Source organism: Gigantopelta aegis, chromosome 3 (assembly GCF_016097555.1).
Source record: "Gigantopelta aegis isolate Gae_Host chromosome 3, Gae_host_genome, whole genome shotgun sequence".
Taxonomy (NCBI): Eukaryota; Metazoa; Mollusca; class Gastropoda; order Neomphalida; family Peltospiridae; genus Gigantopelta; species Gigantopelta aegis.
The window spans coordinates 34,303,832-34,319,456 of record NC_054701.1 but is presented as its reverse complement, the minus strand read 5'-3'; the positions used below and the strand labels follow the sequence as shown (position 1 = coordinate 34,319,456).

General features: G+C 36.7%; 1 protein-coding gene across 1 annotated transcript in view; it reads right to left on the bottom strand.

Moving 5' to 3' along the window:
* Positions 1 to 211: 211 nt before the first annotated feature.
* LOC121367922 (RING1 and YY1-binding protein-like) overlaps positions 212 to 15,625 on the bottom strand; it is a 66,061-nt gene continuing 50,647 nt past the window's right edge. The window contains exon 4 of the mRNA XM_041492378.1: positions 212 to 893. Coding sequence (XP_041348312.1) covers positions 833 to 893 — 61 coding nt within the window. The 3' untranslated portion in view covers positions 212 to 832. The remainder of the gene's footprint in view (positions 894 to 15,625) is intronic.

The window sequence follows — 15,625 nt, the reverse complement described above, 5'->3', positions numbered from 1 at the left end:
TTTGTAACTACATACATTTACAATGCTTCAACACCTGTGTTTGTAACTACATACATTTACAATGCTTCAACACCTGTGTTTGTAACTACATACATTTACAATGCCTAAACACCTGTGTTTGTAACTACATACATTTACAATGCTTAAACACCTGTGTTTGTAACTACATACATTTACAATGCTTAAACACCTGTGTTTGTAACTATATACATTTGCAATGCTTAAACACCTGTGTGTGTAACTACATACATTTACAATGCTTAAACAGCTGTGTTTGTAACTATATACATTTACAATGCTTAAACAGCTGTGTTTAAGAAACCAGATTTTGTCAATTTGGCCATGATATTTGTGAAATTGGCCCCAGACTTCTACCAATAGAGATTGGAATTCCAATTTGTGGATTCTGCCATGACATAACTATATATATTGTCCAGCTGTGCAAGACAAGTAGCAAACTAAACTGGCTAAAGGAATACTAAGCAAAACCTGGTCTCTTAAGATGTCTGCTTAATGGAGGTGGCCTTTTGTGTCATTTCAAGTTGATCTTAAAACGTGTATTTCTAATTAAGGTTCAAGCTTGTTGTTATGGGCACACACTTATGTATTTTATATATTTGAAAGGTCCAATTTAAGGGAACAACCTACGATGTCCAAACAGAGAGTCAATATAATAAAGGTTGTACAGTAGAATTTCGTTGGGTTGAATACACCGCACCAAACACTAAGTCCCAAGTTATACACTTACAGGATGTTGACCGAATGGTTGGGCCGAACTATCCGATGGGTTGAACATTTTCTCAAGCACCAGTGGGGTTCGAGCCAATGGGATTCAGCTGTATATGTCAATGTCATGACTCAATAAATTAATTCTGTCCCGGATCAGTCCCTTTCTGAAAATAAGATTGAAACATGTAAAAGGATAGTTATTTCTTTAAATATTTTTTAAAATATATATATATATATATATATATATACCGGTATATAGAAGTCTTTCTAATAAGATGGGAGGGACGTAGTCCAGTGGTACAGCACTCACTTGATGTGCGGTCGGTGTGGGATCAATCCCCATCAGTGGGCCCACTGGGCTATTTCTCACTCCAGCCAGTGCACCACGACTGGTATATATCAAAGGCAATGGTATGTTATACCCCGTCTGTGGGATGGTGCATATAAAAGATCCCTTGCTGCTAATCGAAAAGAGTAGCCCGTGAAGTGGCGACATCAGGTTTTCCTCTCTCAATATCCGTAACCATATCTCTGACACCATATAACCGTAAATAAAATGTGTTGAGTGCGTCATTAAATAAAACATTTCTTTCTTTTTCTTAAATTTTTTCCTAATAAGACATTAATTGTCATTCATCATGAAAGCTGGTACCAGGATGCGAACCCAGTACCCACCAGCTGACAGCTTATGACCACTTAAGTGTATTTAACTCTTATTTGCACATGTAGCCGGAGATGTAGTTTTAAGCTTGATTGCGGCAAATGAACATGGCCATGAGGAATTGGGGTCCGTATGCGGGTGGAAACACCTTCTGAATTCCTCACTAATCAGTTGATCTGTGGGAGACAGGGACTCATAAGCCGCAACACCTACTCTGTGTACACATCGCACAGCCAGATCCATCTTCACAAGGCAGTGACACCCGCCTCACAGCAACGATCAAACGCATTGTTTTTCTAATTTAAGGCCGAGACCTGCTGTACATTCCATCCGATATATACCATTTATTTGTTCGGAGATCTCCAGCAAGTGCTTACAAATGGGACTTGACAAGGGTTGAAATATTTGTCTACCTAATTGACATAGTGATGGAAAAGTCAAGTTTTTTATTTTTTTACAGTCAAATTAGTCAAATTAGAAACCGAACAATTAAGAACAATTAAAGGGTGTATTTTTAATAAAAGACAATTTGTAAAGGGCATAGAGTTGGAATGTCCTGTAGGCCTTATGATGACATTGGCCTTTACAAACCTGGAAATTAATTAAGCACTATCTGAATTGTATTGCAGCTAAAAAGGCGTCTCCATGCCAACAGTTTAAACTTGCAGGCCAGGGTAAAAAACAAATTCAGTATCGCTTTGTGATTTGCTATTTTACATATTCTGTATCTTTTGAGTATTTAGCGATATGGCATGAATAAAATACTTAGGAGAAGCACATCAGTGTGATTTCAGCTACATACTAGTTTATTCCCATACTTGTACATGCAAATTTACCATTTTTATTTTTCTCTAAAATACATTACATACTTGCTGTGAATATTTGTTCAATATCCTTTGTATACACAGAACATTAATTTCAGTGTTTTGTATCTACAAAATATTCACAATCACTTACGTTTAAGTCTAAGCCACACAGTCAAAACTAGGTGGTGTTTAATTGCCAGGTGTGTCTTAAAAACTGAAATCATTTGAATTAGAAAGATGTGGGCCAAATATACAACACCTGTTTATGTCTTACACGCATGTAACTACCTACATTTACGCTTGAACACCTGTTTATGTCTTACACGCATGTAACTACATACATTTATACTTGGCCTGTTTATGTCTTACACACATGTAACTACATACATTTATACTTGAACACCTGTTTATGTCTTACATGCATGTAACTACATACATTTACGCTTGAACACCTGTTTATGTCTTACACGCATGTAACTACATACATTTACGCTTGAACACCTGTTTATGTCTTACACGCATGTAACTACATACATTTATACTTGAACACCTGTTTATGTCTTACACGCATGTAACTACATACATTTACGCTTGAACACCTGTTTATGTCTTACACGTATGTAACTACATACATTTATACTTGAACACCTGTTTATGTCTTACACGCATGTAACTACATACATTTATACTTGAACACCTGTTTATGTCTTACACGCATGTAACTACATACATTTACGCTTGAACACCTGTTTATGTCTTACACGCATGTAACTACATACATTTACGCTTGAACACCTGTTTATGTCTTACACGCATGTAACTACATACATTTATACTTGGCCTGTTTATGTCTTACACACATGTAACTACATACATTTATACTTGAACACCTGTTTATGTCTTACACGCATGTAACTACATACATTTACGCTTGAACACCTGTTTATGTCTTACACGCATGTAACTACTACATTTACGCTTGAACACCTGTTTATGTCTTACACGCATGTAACTACCTACATTTACGCTTGAACACCTGTTTATGTCTTACACGCATGTAACTACCTACATTTACGCTTGAACACCTGTTTATGTCTTACACGCATGTAACTACCTACATTTACGCTTGAACACCTGTTTATGTCTTACACGCATGTAACTACCTACATTTACGCTTGAACACCTGTTTATGTCTTACACGCATGTAACTACCTACATTTACGCTTGAACACCTGTTTATGTCTTACACGCATGTAACTACCTACATTTACGCTTGAACACCTGTTTATGTCTTACACGCATGTAACTACCTACATTTACGCTTGAACACCTGTTTATGTCTTACACGCATGTAACTACATACATTTACGCTTGAACACCTGTTTATGTCTTACACGCATGTAACTACATACATTTACGCTTGAACACCTGTTTATGTCTTACACGCATGTAACTACATACAGTTACGCTTGAACACCTGTTTATGTCTTACACGCATGTAACTACATACATTTACGCTTGAACACCTGTTTATGTCTTACACGCATGTAACTACATACATTTACGCTTGAACACCTGTTTATGTCTTACACGCATGTAACTACATACATTTACGCTTGAACACCTGTTTATGTCTTACACGCATGTAACTACATACATTTACGCTTGAACACCTGTTTATGTCTTACACGCATGTAACTACCTACATTTACGCTTGAACACCTGTTTATGTCTTACACGCATGTAACTACATACATTTATACTTGGCCTGTTTATGTCTTACACACATGTAACTACATACATTTATACTTGAACACCTGTTTATGTCTTACACGCATGTAACTACATACATTTACGCTTGAACACCTGTTTATGTCTTACACGCATGTAACTACATACATTATACGCTTGAACACCTGTTTATGTCTTACACGCATGTAACTACATACATTTACGCTTGAACACCTGTTTATGTCTTACACGCATGTAACTACATACATTTACGCTTGAACACCTGTTTATGTCTTACACGCATGTAACTACATACATTTACGCTTGAACACCTGTTTATGTCTTACACGCATGTAACTACATACATTTATACTTGAACACCTGTTTATGTCTTACACGCATGTAACTACATACATTTATACTTGAACACCTGTTTATGTCTTACACGCATGTAACTACATACATTTACGCTTGAACACCTGTTTATGTCTTACACGCATGTAACTACATACATTTACGCTTGAACACCTGTTTATGTCTTACACGCATGTAACTACATACATTTATACTTGGCCTGTTTATGTCTTACACACATGTAACTACATACATTTATACTTGAACACCTGTTTATGTCTTACACGCATGTAACTACATACATTTATACTTGGCCTGTTTATGTCTTACACACATGTAACTACATACATTTATACTTGAACACCTGTTTATGTCTTACACGCATGTAACTACATACATTTACGCTTGAACACCTGTTTATGTCTTACACGCATGTAACTACATACATTTACGCTTGAACACCTGTTTATGTCTTACACGCATGTAACTACATACATTTATACAACACCTGTTTATGTCTTACACGCATGTAACTACATACATTTATACTTGAACACCTGTTTATGTCTTACACGCATGTAACTACATACATTTACGCTTGAACACCTGTTTATGTCTTACACGCATGTAACTACATACATTTACGCTTGAACACCTGTTTATGTCTTACACGCATGTAACTACATACATTTATACTTGGCCTGTTTATGTCTTACACGCATGTAACTACATACATTTATACTTGAACACCTGTTTATGTCTTACACGCATGTAACTACCTACATTTACGCTTGAACACCTGTTTATGTCTTACACGCATGTAACTACCTACATTTACGCTTGAACACCTGTTTATGTCTTACACGCATGTAACTACCTACATTTACGCTTGAACACCTGTTTATGTCTTACACGCATGTAACTACCTACATTTACGCTTGAACACCTGTTTGTCTTACACGCATGTAACTACATACATTTATACTTGAACACCTGTTTGTCTTACACGCATGTAACTACCTACATTTACGCTTGAACACCTGTTTATGTCTTACACGCATGTAACTACCTACATTTACGCTTGAACACCTGTTTATGTCTTACACGCATGTAACTACCTACATTTACGCTTGAACACCTGTTTATGTCTTACACGCATGTAACTACCTACATTTACGCTTGAACACCTGTTTATGTCTTACACGCATGTAACTACATACATTTACGCTTGAACACCTGTTTATGTCTTACACGCATGTAACTACCTACATTTACGCTTGAACACCTGTTTATGTCTTACACGCATGTAACTACCTACATTTACGCTTGAACACCTGTTTATGTCTTACACGCATGTAACTACCTACATTTACGCTTGAACACCTGTTTATGTCTTACACGCATGTAACTACCTACATTTACGCTTGAACACCTGTTTATGTCTTACACGCATGTAACTACCTACATTTACGCTTGAACACCTGTTTATGTCTTACACGCATGTAACTACCTACATTTACGCTTGAACACCTGTTTATGTCTTACACGCATGTAACTACCTACATTTACGCTTGAACACCTGTTTATGTCTTACACGCATGTAACTACATACATTTACGCTTGAACACCTGTTTATGTCTTACACGCATGTAACTACATACAGTTACGCTTGAACACCTGTTTATGTCTTACACGCATGTAACTACATACAGTTACGCTTGAACACCTGTTTATGTCTTACACGCATGTAACTACCTACATTTACGCTTGAACACCTGTTTATGTCTTACACGCATGTAACTACCTACATTTACGCTTGAACACCTGTTTATGTCTTACACGCATGTAACTACATACATTTATACTTGGCCTGTTTATGTCTTACACACATGTAACTACATACATTTATACTTGAACACCTGTTTATGTCTTACACGCATGTAACTACCTACATTTACGCTTGAACACCTGTTTATGTCTTACACGCATGTAACTACATACATTTATACTTGGCCTGTTTATGTCTTACACACATGTAACTACATACATTTATACTTGAACACCTGTTTATGTCTTACACGCATGTAACTACATACATTTACGCTTGAACACCTGTTTATGTCTTACACGCATGTAACTACATACATTTACGCTTGAACACCTGTTTATGTCTTACACGCATGTAACTACATACATTTATACTTGAACACCTGTTTATGTCTTACACGCATGTAACTACATACATTTACGCTTGAACACCTGTTTATGTCTTACACGCATGTAACTACATACATTTACGCTTGAACACCTGTTTATGTCTTACACGCATGTAACTACATACATTTACGCTTGAACACCTGTTTATGTCTTACACGCATGTAACTACATACATTTATACTTGGCCTGTTTATGTCTTACACACATGTAACTACATACATTTATACTTGAACACCTGTTTATGTCTTACACGCATGTAACTACATACATTTACGCTTGAACACCTGTTTATGTCTTACACGCATGTAACTACATACATTTACGCTTGAACACCTGTTTATGTCTTACACGCATGTAACTACCTACATTTACGCTTGAACACCTGTTTATGTCTTACACGCATGTAACTACCTACATTTACGCTTGAACACCTGTTTATGTCTTACACGCATGTAACTACCTACATTTACGCTTGAACACCTGTTTATGTCTTACACGCATGTAACTACCTACATTTACGCTTGAACACCTGTTTATGTCTTACACGCATGTAACTACCTACATTTACGCTTGAACACCTGTTTATGTCTTACACGCATGTAACTACATACATTTACGCTTGAACACCTGTTTATGTCTTACACGCATGTAACTACCTACATTTACGCTTGAACACCTGTTTATGTCTTACACGCATGTAACTACCTACATTTACGCTTGAACACCTGTTTATGTCTTACACGCATGTAACTACATACATTTACGCTTGAACACCTGTTTATGTCTTACACGCATGTAACTACATACATTTACGCTTGAACACCTGTTTATGTCTTACACGCATGTAACTACATACAGTTACGCTTGAACACCTGTTTATGTCTTACACGCATGTAACTACATACATTTACGCTTGAACACCTGTTTATGTCTTACACGCATGTAACTACCTACATTTACGCTTGAACACCTGTTTATGTCTTACACACATGTAACTACATACATTTATACTTGGTCTGTTTATGTCTTACACACATGTAACTACATACATTTATACTTGAACACCTGTTTATGTCTTACACGCATGTAACTACATACATTTACGCTTGAACACCTGTTTATGTCTTACACGCATGTAACTACATACATTTACGCTTGAACACCTGTTTATGTCTTACACGCATGTAACTACATACATTTATACTTGGCCTGTTTATGTCTTACACGCATGTAACTACATACATTTATACTTGAACACCTGTTTATGTCTTACACGCATGTAACTACATACATTTACGCTTGAACACCTGTTTATGTCTTACACGCATGTAACTACATACATTTACGCTTGAACACCTGTTTATGTCTTACACGCATGTAACTACATACATTTACGCTTGAACACCTGTTTATGTCTTACACGCATGTAACTACATACATTTACGCTTGAACACCTGTTTATGTCTTACACGCATGTAACTACATACATTTACACTTGAACACCTGTTTATGTCTTACACGCATGTAACTACATACATTTACGCTTGAACACCTGTTTATGTCTTACACGCATGTAACTACATACATTTACGCTTGAACACCTGTTTATGTCTTACACGCATGTAACTACCTACATTTACGCTTGAACACCTGTTTATGTCTTACACGCATGTAACTACATACATTTACGCTTGAACACCTGTTTATGTCTTACACGCATGTAACTACCTACATTTACGCTTGAACACCTGTTTATGTCTTACACGCATGTAACTACCTACATTTACGCTTGAACACCTGTTTATGTCTTACACGCATGTAACTACCTACATTTACGCTTGAACACCTGTTTATGTCTTACACGCATGTAACTACCTACATTTACGCTTGAACACCTGTTTATGTCTTACACGCATGTAACTACCTACATTTACGCTTGAACACCTGTTTATGTCTTACACGCATGTAACTACATACATTTATACTTGGCCTGTTTATGTCTTACACGCATGTAACTACATACATTTACGCTTGAACACCTGTTTATGTCTTACACGCATGTAACTACATACATTTACGCTTGAACACCTGTTTATGTCTTACACGCATGTAACTACATACATTTACGCTTGAACACCTGTTTATGTCTTACACGCATGTAACTACATACATTTATACTTGAACACCTGTTTATGTCTTACACGCATGTAACTACATACATTTACGCTTGAACACCTGTTTATGTCTTACACGCATGTAACTACATACATTTACACTTGAACACCTGTTTATGTCTTACACGCATGTAACTACCTACATTTACGCTTGAACACCTGTTTATGTCTTACACGCATGTAACTACATACATTTATACTTGGCCTGTTTATGTCTTACACGCATGTAACTACATACATTTATACTTGAACACCTGTTTATGTCTTACACGCATGTAACTACATACATTTATACTTGAACACCTGTTTATGTCTTACACGCATGTAACTACATACATTTACGCTTGAACACCTGTTTATGTCTTACACGCATGTAACTACATACATTTACGCTTGAACACCTGTTTATGTCTTACACGCATGTAACTACCTACATTTACACTTGAACACCTGTTTATGTCTTACACGCATGTAACTACCTACATTTACGCTTGAACACCTGTTTATGTCTTACACGCATGTAACTACCTACATTTACGCTTGAACACCTGTTTATGTCTTACACGCATGTAACTACCTACATTTACGCTTGAACACCTGTTTATGTCTTACACGCATGTAACTACCTACATTTACGCTTGAACACCTGTTTATGTCTTACACGCATGTAACTACCTACATTTACGCTTGAACACCTGTTTATGTCTTACACGCATGTAACTACCTACATTTACGCTTGAACACCTGTTTATGTCTTACACGCATGTAACTACCTACATTTACGCTTGAACACCTGTTTATGTCTTACACGCATGTAACTACCTACATTTACGCTTGAACACCTGTTTATGTTTACACGCATGTAACTACCTACATTTATACTTGAACACCTGTTTATGTCTTACACGCATGTAACTACCTACATTTACGCTTGAACACCTGTTTATGTCTTACACGCATGTAACTACCTACATTTACGCTTGAACACCTGTTTATGTCTTACACGCATGTAACTACCTACATTTACGCTTGAACACCTGTTTATGTCTTACACGCATGTAACTACCTACATTTACGCTTGAACACCTGTTTATGTCTTACACGCATGTAACTACCTACATTTACGCTTGAACACCTGTTTATGTCTTACACGCATGTAACTACCTACATTTACGCTTGAACACCTGTTTATGTCTTACACGCATGTAACTACATACAGTTACGCTTGAACACCTGTTTATGTCTTACACGCATGTAACTACCTACATTTACGCTTGAACACCTGTTTATGTCTTACACGCATGTAACTACCTACATTTACGCTTGAACACCTGTTTATGTCTTACACGCATGTAACTACCTACATTTACGCTTGAACACCTGTTTATGTCTTACACGCATGTAACTACATACAGTTACGCTTGAACACCTGTTTATGTCTTACACGCATGTAACTACATACATTTACGCTTGAACACCTGTTTATGTCTTACACGCATGTAACTACATACAGTTACGCTTGAACACCTGTTTATGTCTTACACGCATGTAACTACATACAGTTACGCTTGAACACCTGTTTATGTCTTACACGCATGTAACTACCTACATTTACGCTTGAACACCTGTTTATGTCTTACACACATGTAACTACATACATTTATACTTGGTCTGTTTATGTCTTACACACATGTAACTACATACATTTATACTTGAACACCTGTTTATGTCTTACACGCATGTAACTACATACATTTACGCTTGAACACCTGTTTATGTCTTACACGCATGTAACTACATACATTTACGCTTGAACACCTGTTTATGTCTTACACGCATGTAACTACATACATTTATACTTGGCACCCAACACCTGTTTATGTCTTACACGCATGTAACTACATACATTTATACTTGAACACCTGTTTATGTCTTACACGCATGTAACTACATACATTTACGCTTGAACACCTGTTTATGTCTTACACGCATGTAACTACATACATTTACGCTTGAACACCTGTTTATGTCTTACACGCATGTAACTACATACATTTATACTTGAACACCTGTTTATGTCTTACACGCATGTAACTACATACATTTACGCTTGAACACCTGTTTATGTCTTACACGTATGTAACTACATACATTTACACTTGAACACCTGTTTATGTCTTACACGCATGTAACTACATACATTTACGCTTGAACACCTGTTTATGTCTTACACGCATGTAACTACATACATTTACGCTTGAACACCTGTTTATGTCTTACACGCATGTAACTACATACATTTATACTTGGCCTGTTTATGTCTTACACGCATGTAACTACATACATTTATACTTGAACACCTGTTTATGTCTTACACGCATGTAACTACCTACATTTACGCTTGAACACCTGTTTATGTCTTACACGCATGTAACTACCTACATTTACGCTTGAACACCTGTTTATGTCTTACACGCATGTAACTACCTACATTTACGCTTGAACACCTGTTTATGTCTTACACGCATGTAACTACCTACATTTACGCTTGAACACCTGTTTATGTCTTACACGCATGTAACTACATACATTTATACTTGGCCTGTTTATGTCTTACACACATGTAACTACATACATTTATACTTGAACACCTGTTTATGTCTTACACGCATGTAACTACATACATTTACGCTTGAACACCTGTTTATGTCTTACACGCATGTAACTACATACATTTACGCTTGAACACCTGTTTATGTCTTACACGCATGTATCTACATACATTTATACTTGAACACCTGTTTATGTCTTACACGCATGTAACTACATACATTTACGCTTGAACACCTGTTTATGTCTTACACGCATGTAACTACATACATTTACACTTGAACACCTGTTTATGTCTTACACGCATGTAACTACCTACATTTACGCTTGAACACCTGTTTATGTCTTACACGCATGTAACTACATACATTTATACTTGGCCTGTTTATGTCTTACACGCATGTAACTACATACATTTATACTTGAACACCTGTTTATGTCTTACACGCATGTAACTACATACATTTATACTTGAACACCTGTTTATGTCTTACACGCATGTAACTACATACATTTACGCTTGAACACCTGTTTATGTCTTACACGCATGTAACTACATACATTTACGCTTGAACACCTGTTTATGTCTTACACGCATGTAACTACCTACATTTACGCTTGAACACCTGTTTATGTCTTACACGCATGTAACTACCTACATTTACGCTTGAACACCTGTTTATGTCTTACACGCATGTAACTACCTACATTTACGCTTGAACACCTGTTTATGTCTTACACGCATGTAACTACCTACATTTACGCTTGAACACCTGTTTATGTCTTACACGCATGTAACTACCTACATTTACGCTTGAACACCTGTTTATGTCTTACACGCATGTAACTACCTACATTTACGCTTGAACACCTGTTTATGTCTTACACGCATGTAACTACCTACATTTACGCTTGAACACCTGTTTATGTCTTACACGCATGTAACTACCTACATTTACGCTTGAACACCTGTTTTACACGCATGTAACTACCTACATTTATACTTGAACACCTGTTTATGTCTTACACGCATGTAACTACCTACATTTACGCTTGAACACCTGTTTATGTCTTACACGCATGTAACTACCTACATTTACGCTTGAACACCTGTTTATGTCTTACACGCATGTAACTACCTACATTTACGCTTGAACACCTGTTTATGTCTTACACGCATGTAACTACCTACATTTACGCTTGAACACCTGTTTATGTCTTACACGCATGTAACTACCTACATTTACGCTTGAACACCTGTTTTACACGCATGTAACTACCTACATTTATACTTGAACACCTGTTTATGTCTTACACGCATGTAACTACCTACATTTACGCTTGAACACCTGTTTATGTCTTACACGCATGTAACTACATACATTTATACTTGGCCTGTTTATGTCTTACACACATGTAACTACCTACATTTATACTTGAACACCTGTTTATGTCTTACACGCATGTAACTACATACATTTACGCTTGAACACCTGTTTATGTCTTACACGCATGTAACTACATACATTTACGCTTGAACACCTGTTTATGTCTTACACGCATGTAACTACATACAGTTACGCTTGAACACCTGTTTATGTCTTACACGCATGTAACTACATACATTTATACTTGAACACCTGTTTATGTCTTACACGCATGTAACTACTTACAGTTACGCTTGAACACCTGTTTATGTCTTACACGCATGTAACTACATACATTTATACTTGAACACGTGTTTATGTCTTACACACATGTAACTACCTACATTTACGCTTGAACACCTGTTTATGTCTTACACACATGTAACTACATACATTTACGCTTGAACACCTGTTTATGTCTTACACGCATGTAACTACATACATTTACACTTGAACACCTGTTTATGTCTTACACGCATGTAACTACCTACATTTATGCTTGAACACCTGTTTATGTCTTACACACATGTAACTACATACATTTATACTTGAACACCTGTTTATGTCTTACACGCATGTAACTACATACATTTATGCTTGAACACCTGAGTTTAAGAAAAACTGGCATCATAAAATTGGGCCTGTGTTTTTATGAAGATATATATGAGTAGCTATTGTGACATTTTCTTTTTACTTTTTGCAGAATCCAAGATGGACCAACATGCAAACAGGGAAGTGTGATAAAGGTTACATAAAGACTGGCAGCCACTGCAAGATGAAATACATGGAGAATAATACATGTGTGGCCGTTAGATACCATTTATCTGATGAGTTGTTTTAAATGCGTCTAATGAGCAAAAGTGAGTTTGATACGTTTTTAAATGAGTTGTGAGATAAATGGTATCTAATGGACATGAATGTATTATTCTATTTCTCACATATCTTCAAAAACCAGGTTTTAAGCAAATTTTAATATCTTTTTCAACTAAAAGTTATTTACAGCCATTGCACTTGTAGCTGACTTACATGTCAGACACATGATTGTCAAGTTAACTATAAGTCACAGTTTTTTTCTTGGACGTATGGCATTGGTGACCTGGACATCACCTAGGAGCAGCCAATTGTATGTTTTGAAATTGTTAACACACGTATGTGTGTAAACAACTATGTGTTATCAAAAATAACACATGCATGGTGCTCTCACCAACAGGTGTGTAAGAAAATCATTTTAAAAATGAAAATCTGTTTCTAAGTCTTCAGTGTTTAAAAGTAGGAATATGTAAAAAATATGTGTTACCTCTTGAAATAATGGAATTAAACTGTGAATTAGTCAACAGTGTTTGCCTGCTGGTTGCTGGCTTATTTTGACAAGACCGTGATTATTAGTACATTATTGGTACGTTAACTCAAATATAGATTACCGGTACTTTACACTTTTTTAAATTGTTTCACAGAACAAATTGATACATTGAGGCAATTACCAATGTTTTTCGGTATCGTCAGTATCGTATATTAGAAATAAAAATTGTATTATGCGAGCCTCTGGCAATTAAGCATAATACTTAGAGAATACTCGATGAGCTACGAGGCAATACCGTTTATCTTGCACAAGTGAATTGATGTTATCTTCTCGAGCCTTTGGTCAGGAAAGGACAACATTAATTTACGAGTGCAAGATAAACGGTATTGCCGAGTAGAGAGTCAGGTATTCTATTTATTACCCATTATCAATATTTATCATTTTATGGAAGATTTTCAAACGATATTGTTGTTGAAAATAAGTTTGCAAGTTGAGAACAAGAGACAGTATTGTGTCATATCTGTGACGTACGTATCACTGATGACATAAGTTAGTTGTCTTACACACAATGAACCACCAATAGTGAAGCACTGTTTATGACGTAAGTTAGTTGTTGACATGACTCCCACCATGGAAACTATTCTTACACACAATGAACCGCCTACAGTGAAGCACTGTTTATGACGTGCGTTCCACCATGGAAACTATTCTTACACACAATGAACTACCTACAGTGAAGCACTGTTTATGACATGACTCCCACCATGGAAACTATTCTTACACACAATGAACCGCCTACAGTGAAGCACTGTTTATGACGTGCGTTCCACCATGGAAACTATTCTTACACACAATGAACCACCTATAGTGAAGCACTGTTTATGACATGCCTTCCACCATGGAAACTATTCTTACACACAATTAACCGCCTACAGTGAAGCACTGTTTATGACATGACTCCCACCATGGAAACTATTCTTACACACAATGAACCGCCTACAGTGAAGCACTATTTATGACGTGCGTTCCACCATGGAAACTATTCTTACACACAATGAACCACCTATAGTGAAGCACTGTTTATGACATGCCTTCCACCATGGAAACTATTCTTACACACAATTAACCGCCTACAGTGAAGCACTGTTTATGACATGTCTTCCACCATGGAAACTATTCTTACACACAATGAACCGCCTACAGTGAAGCACTGTTTATGACATGCCTTCCACCATGGAAACTATTCTTACACACAATTAACCGCCTACAGTGAAGCACTGTTTATGACATGCCTTCCACCATGGAAACTATTCTTACACACAATGAACCGCCTACAGTGAAGCACTGTTTATGACATGCCTTCCACCATGGAAACTATTCTTACGCACAATGAACTACCTACAGTGAAGCACTGTTTATGACATGACTCCCACCATGGAAACTATTCTTACTCACAATGAACCGCCTACAGTGAAGCACTGTTTATGACATGCCTTCCACCATGGAAACTATTCTTACGCACAATGAACTACCTACAGTGAAGCACTGTTTATGACATGACTCCCACCATGGAAACTATTCTTACACACAATGAACTACCTACAGTGAAGCACTGT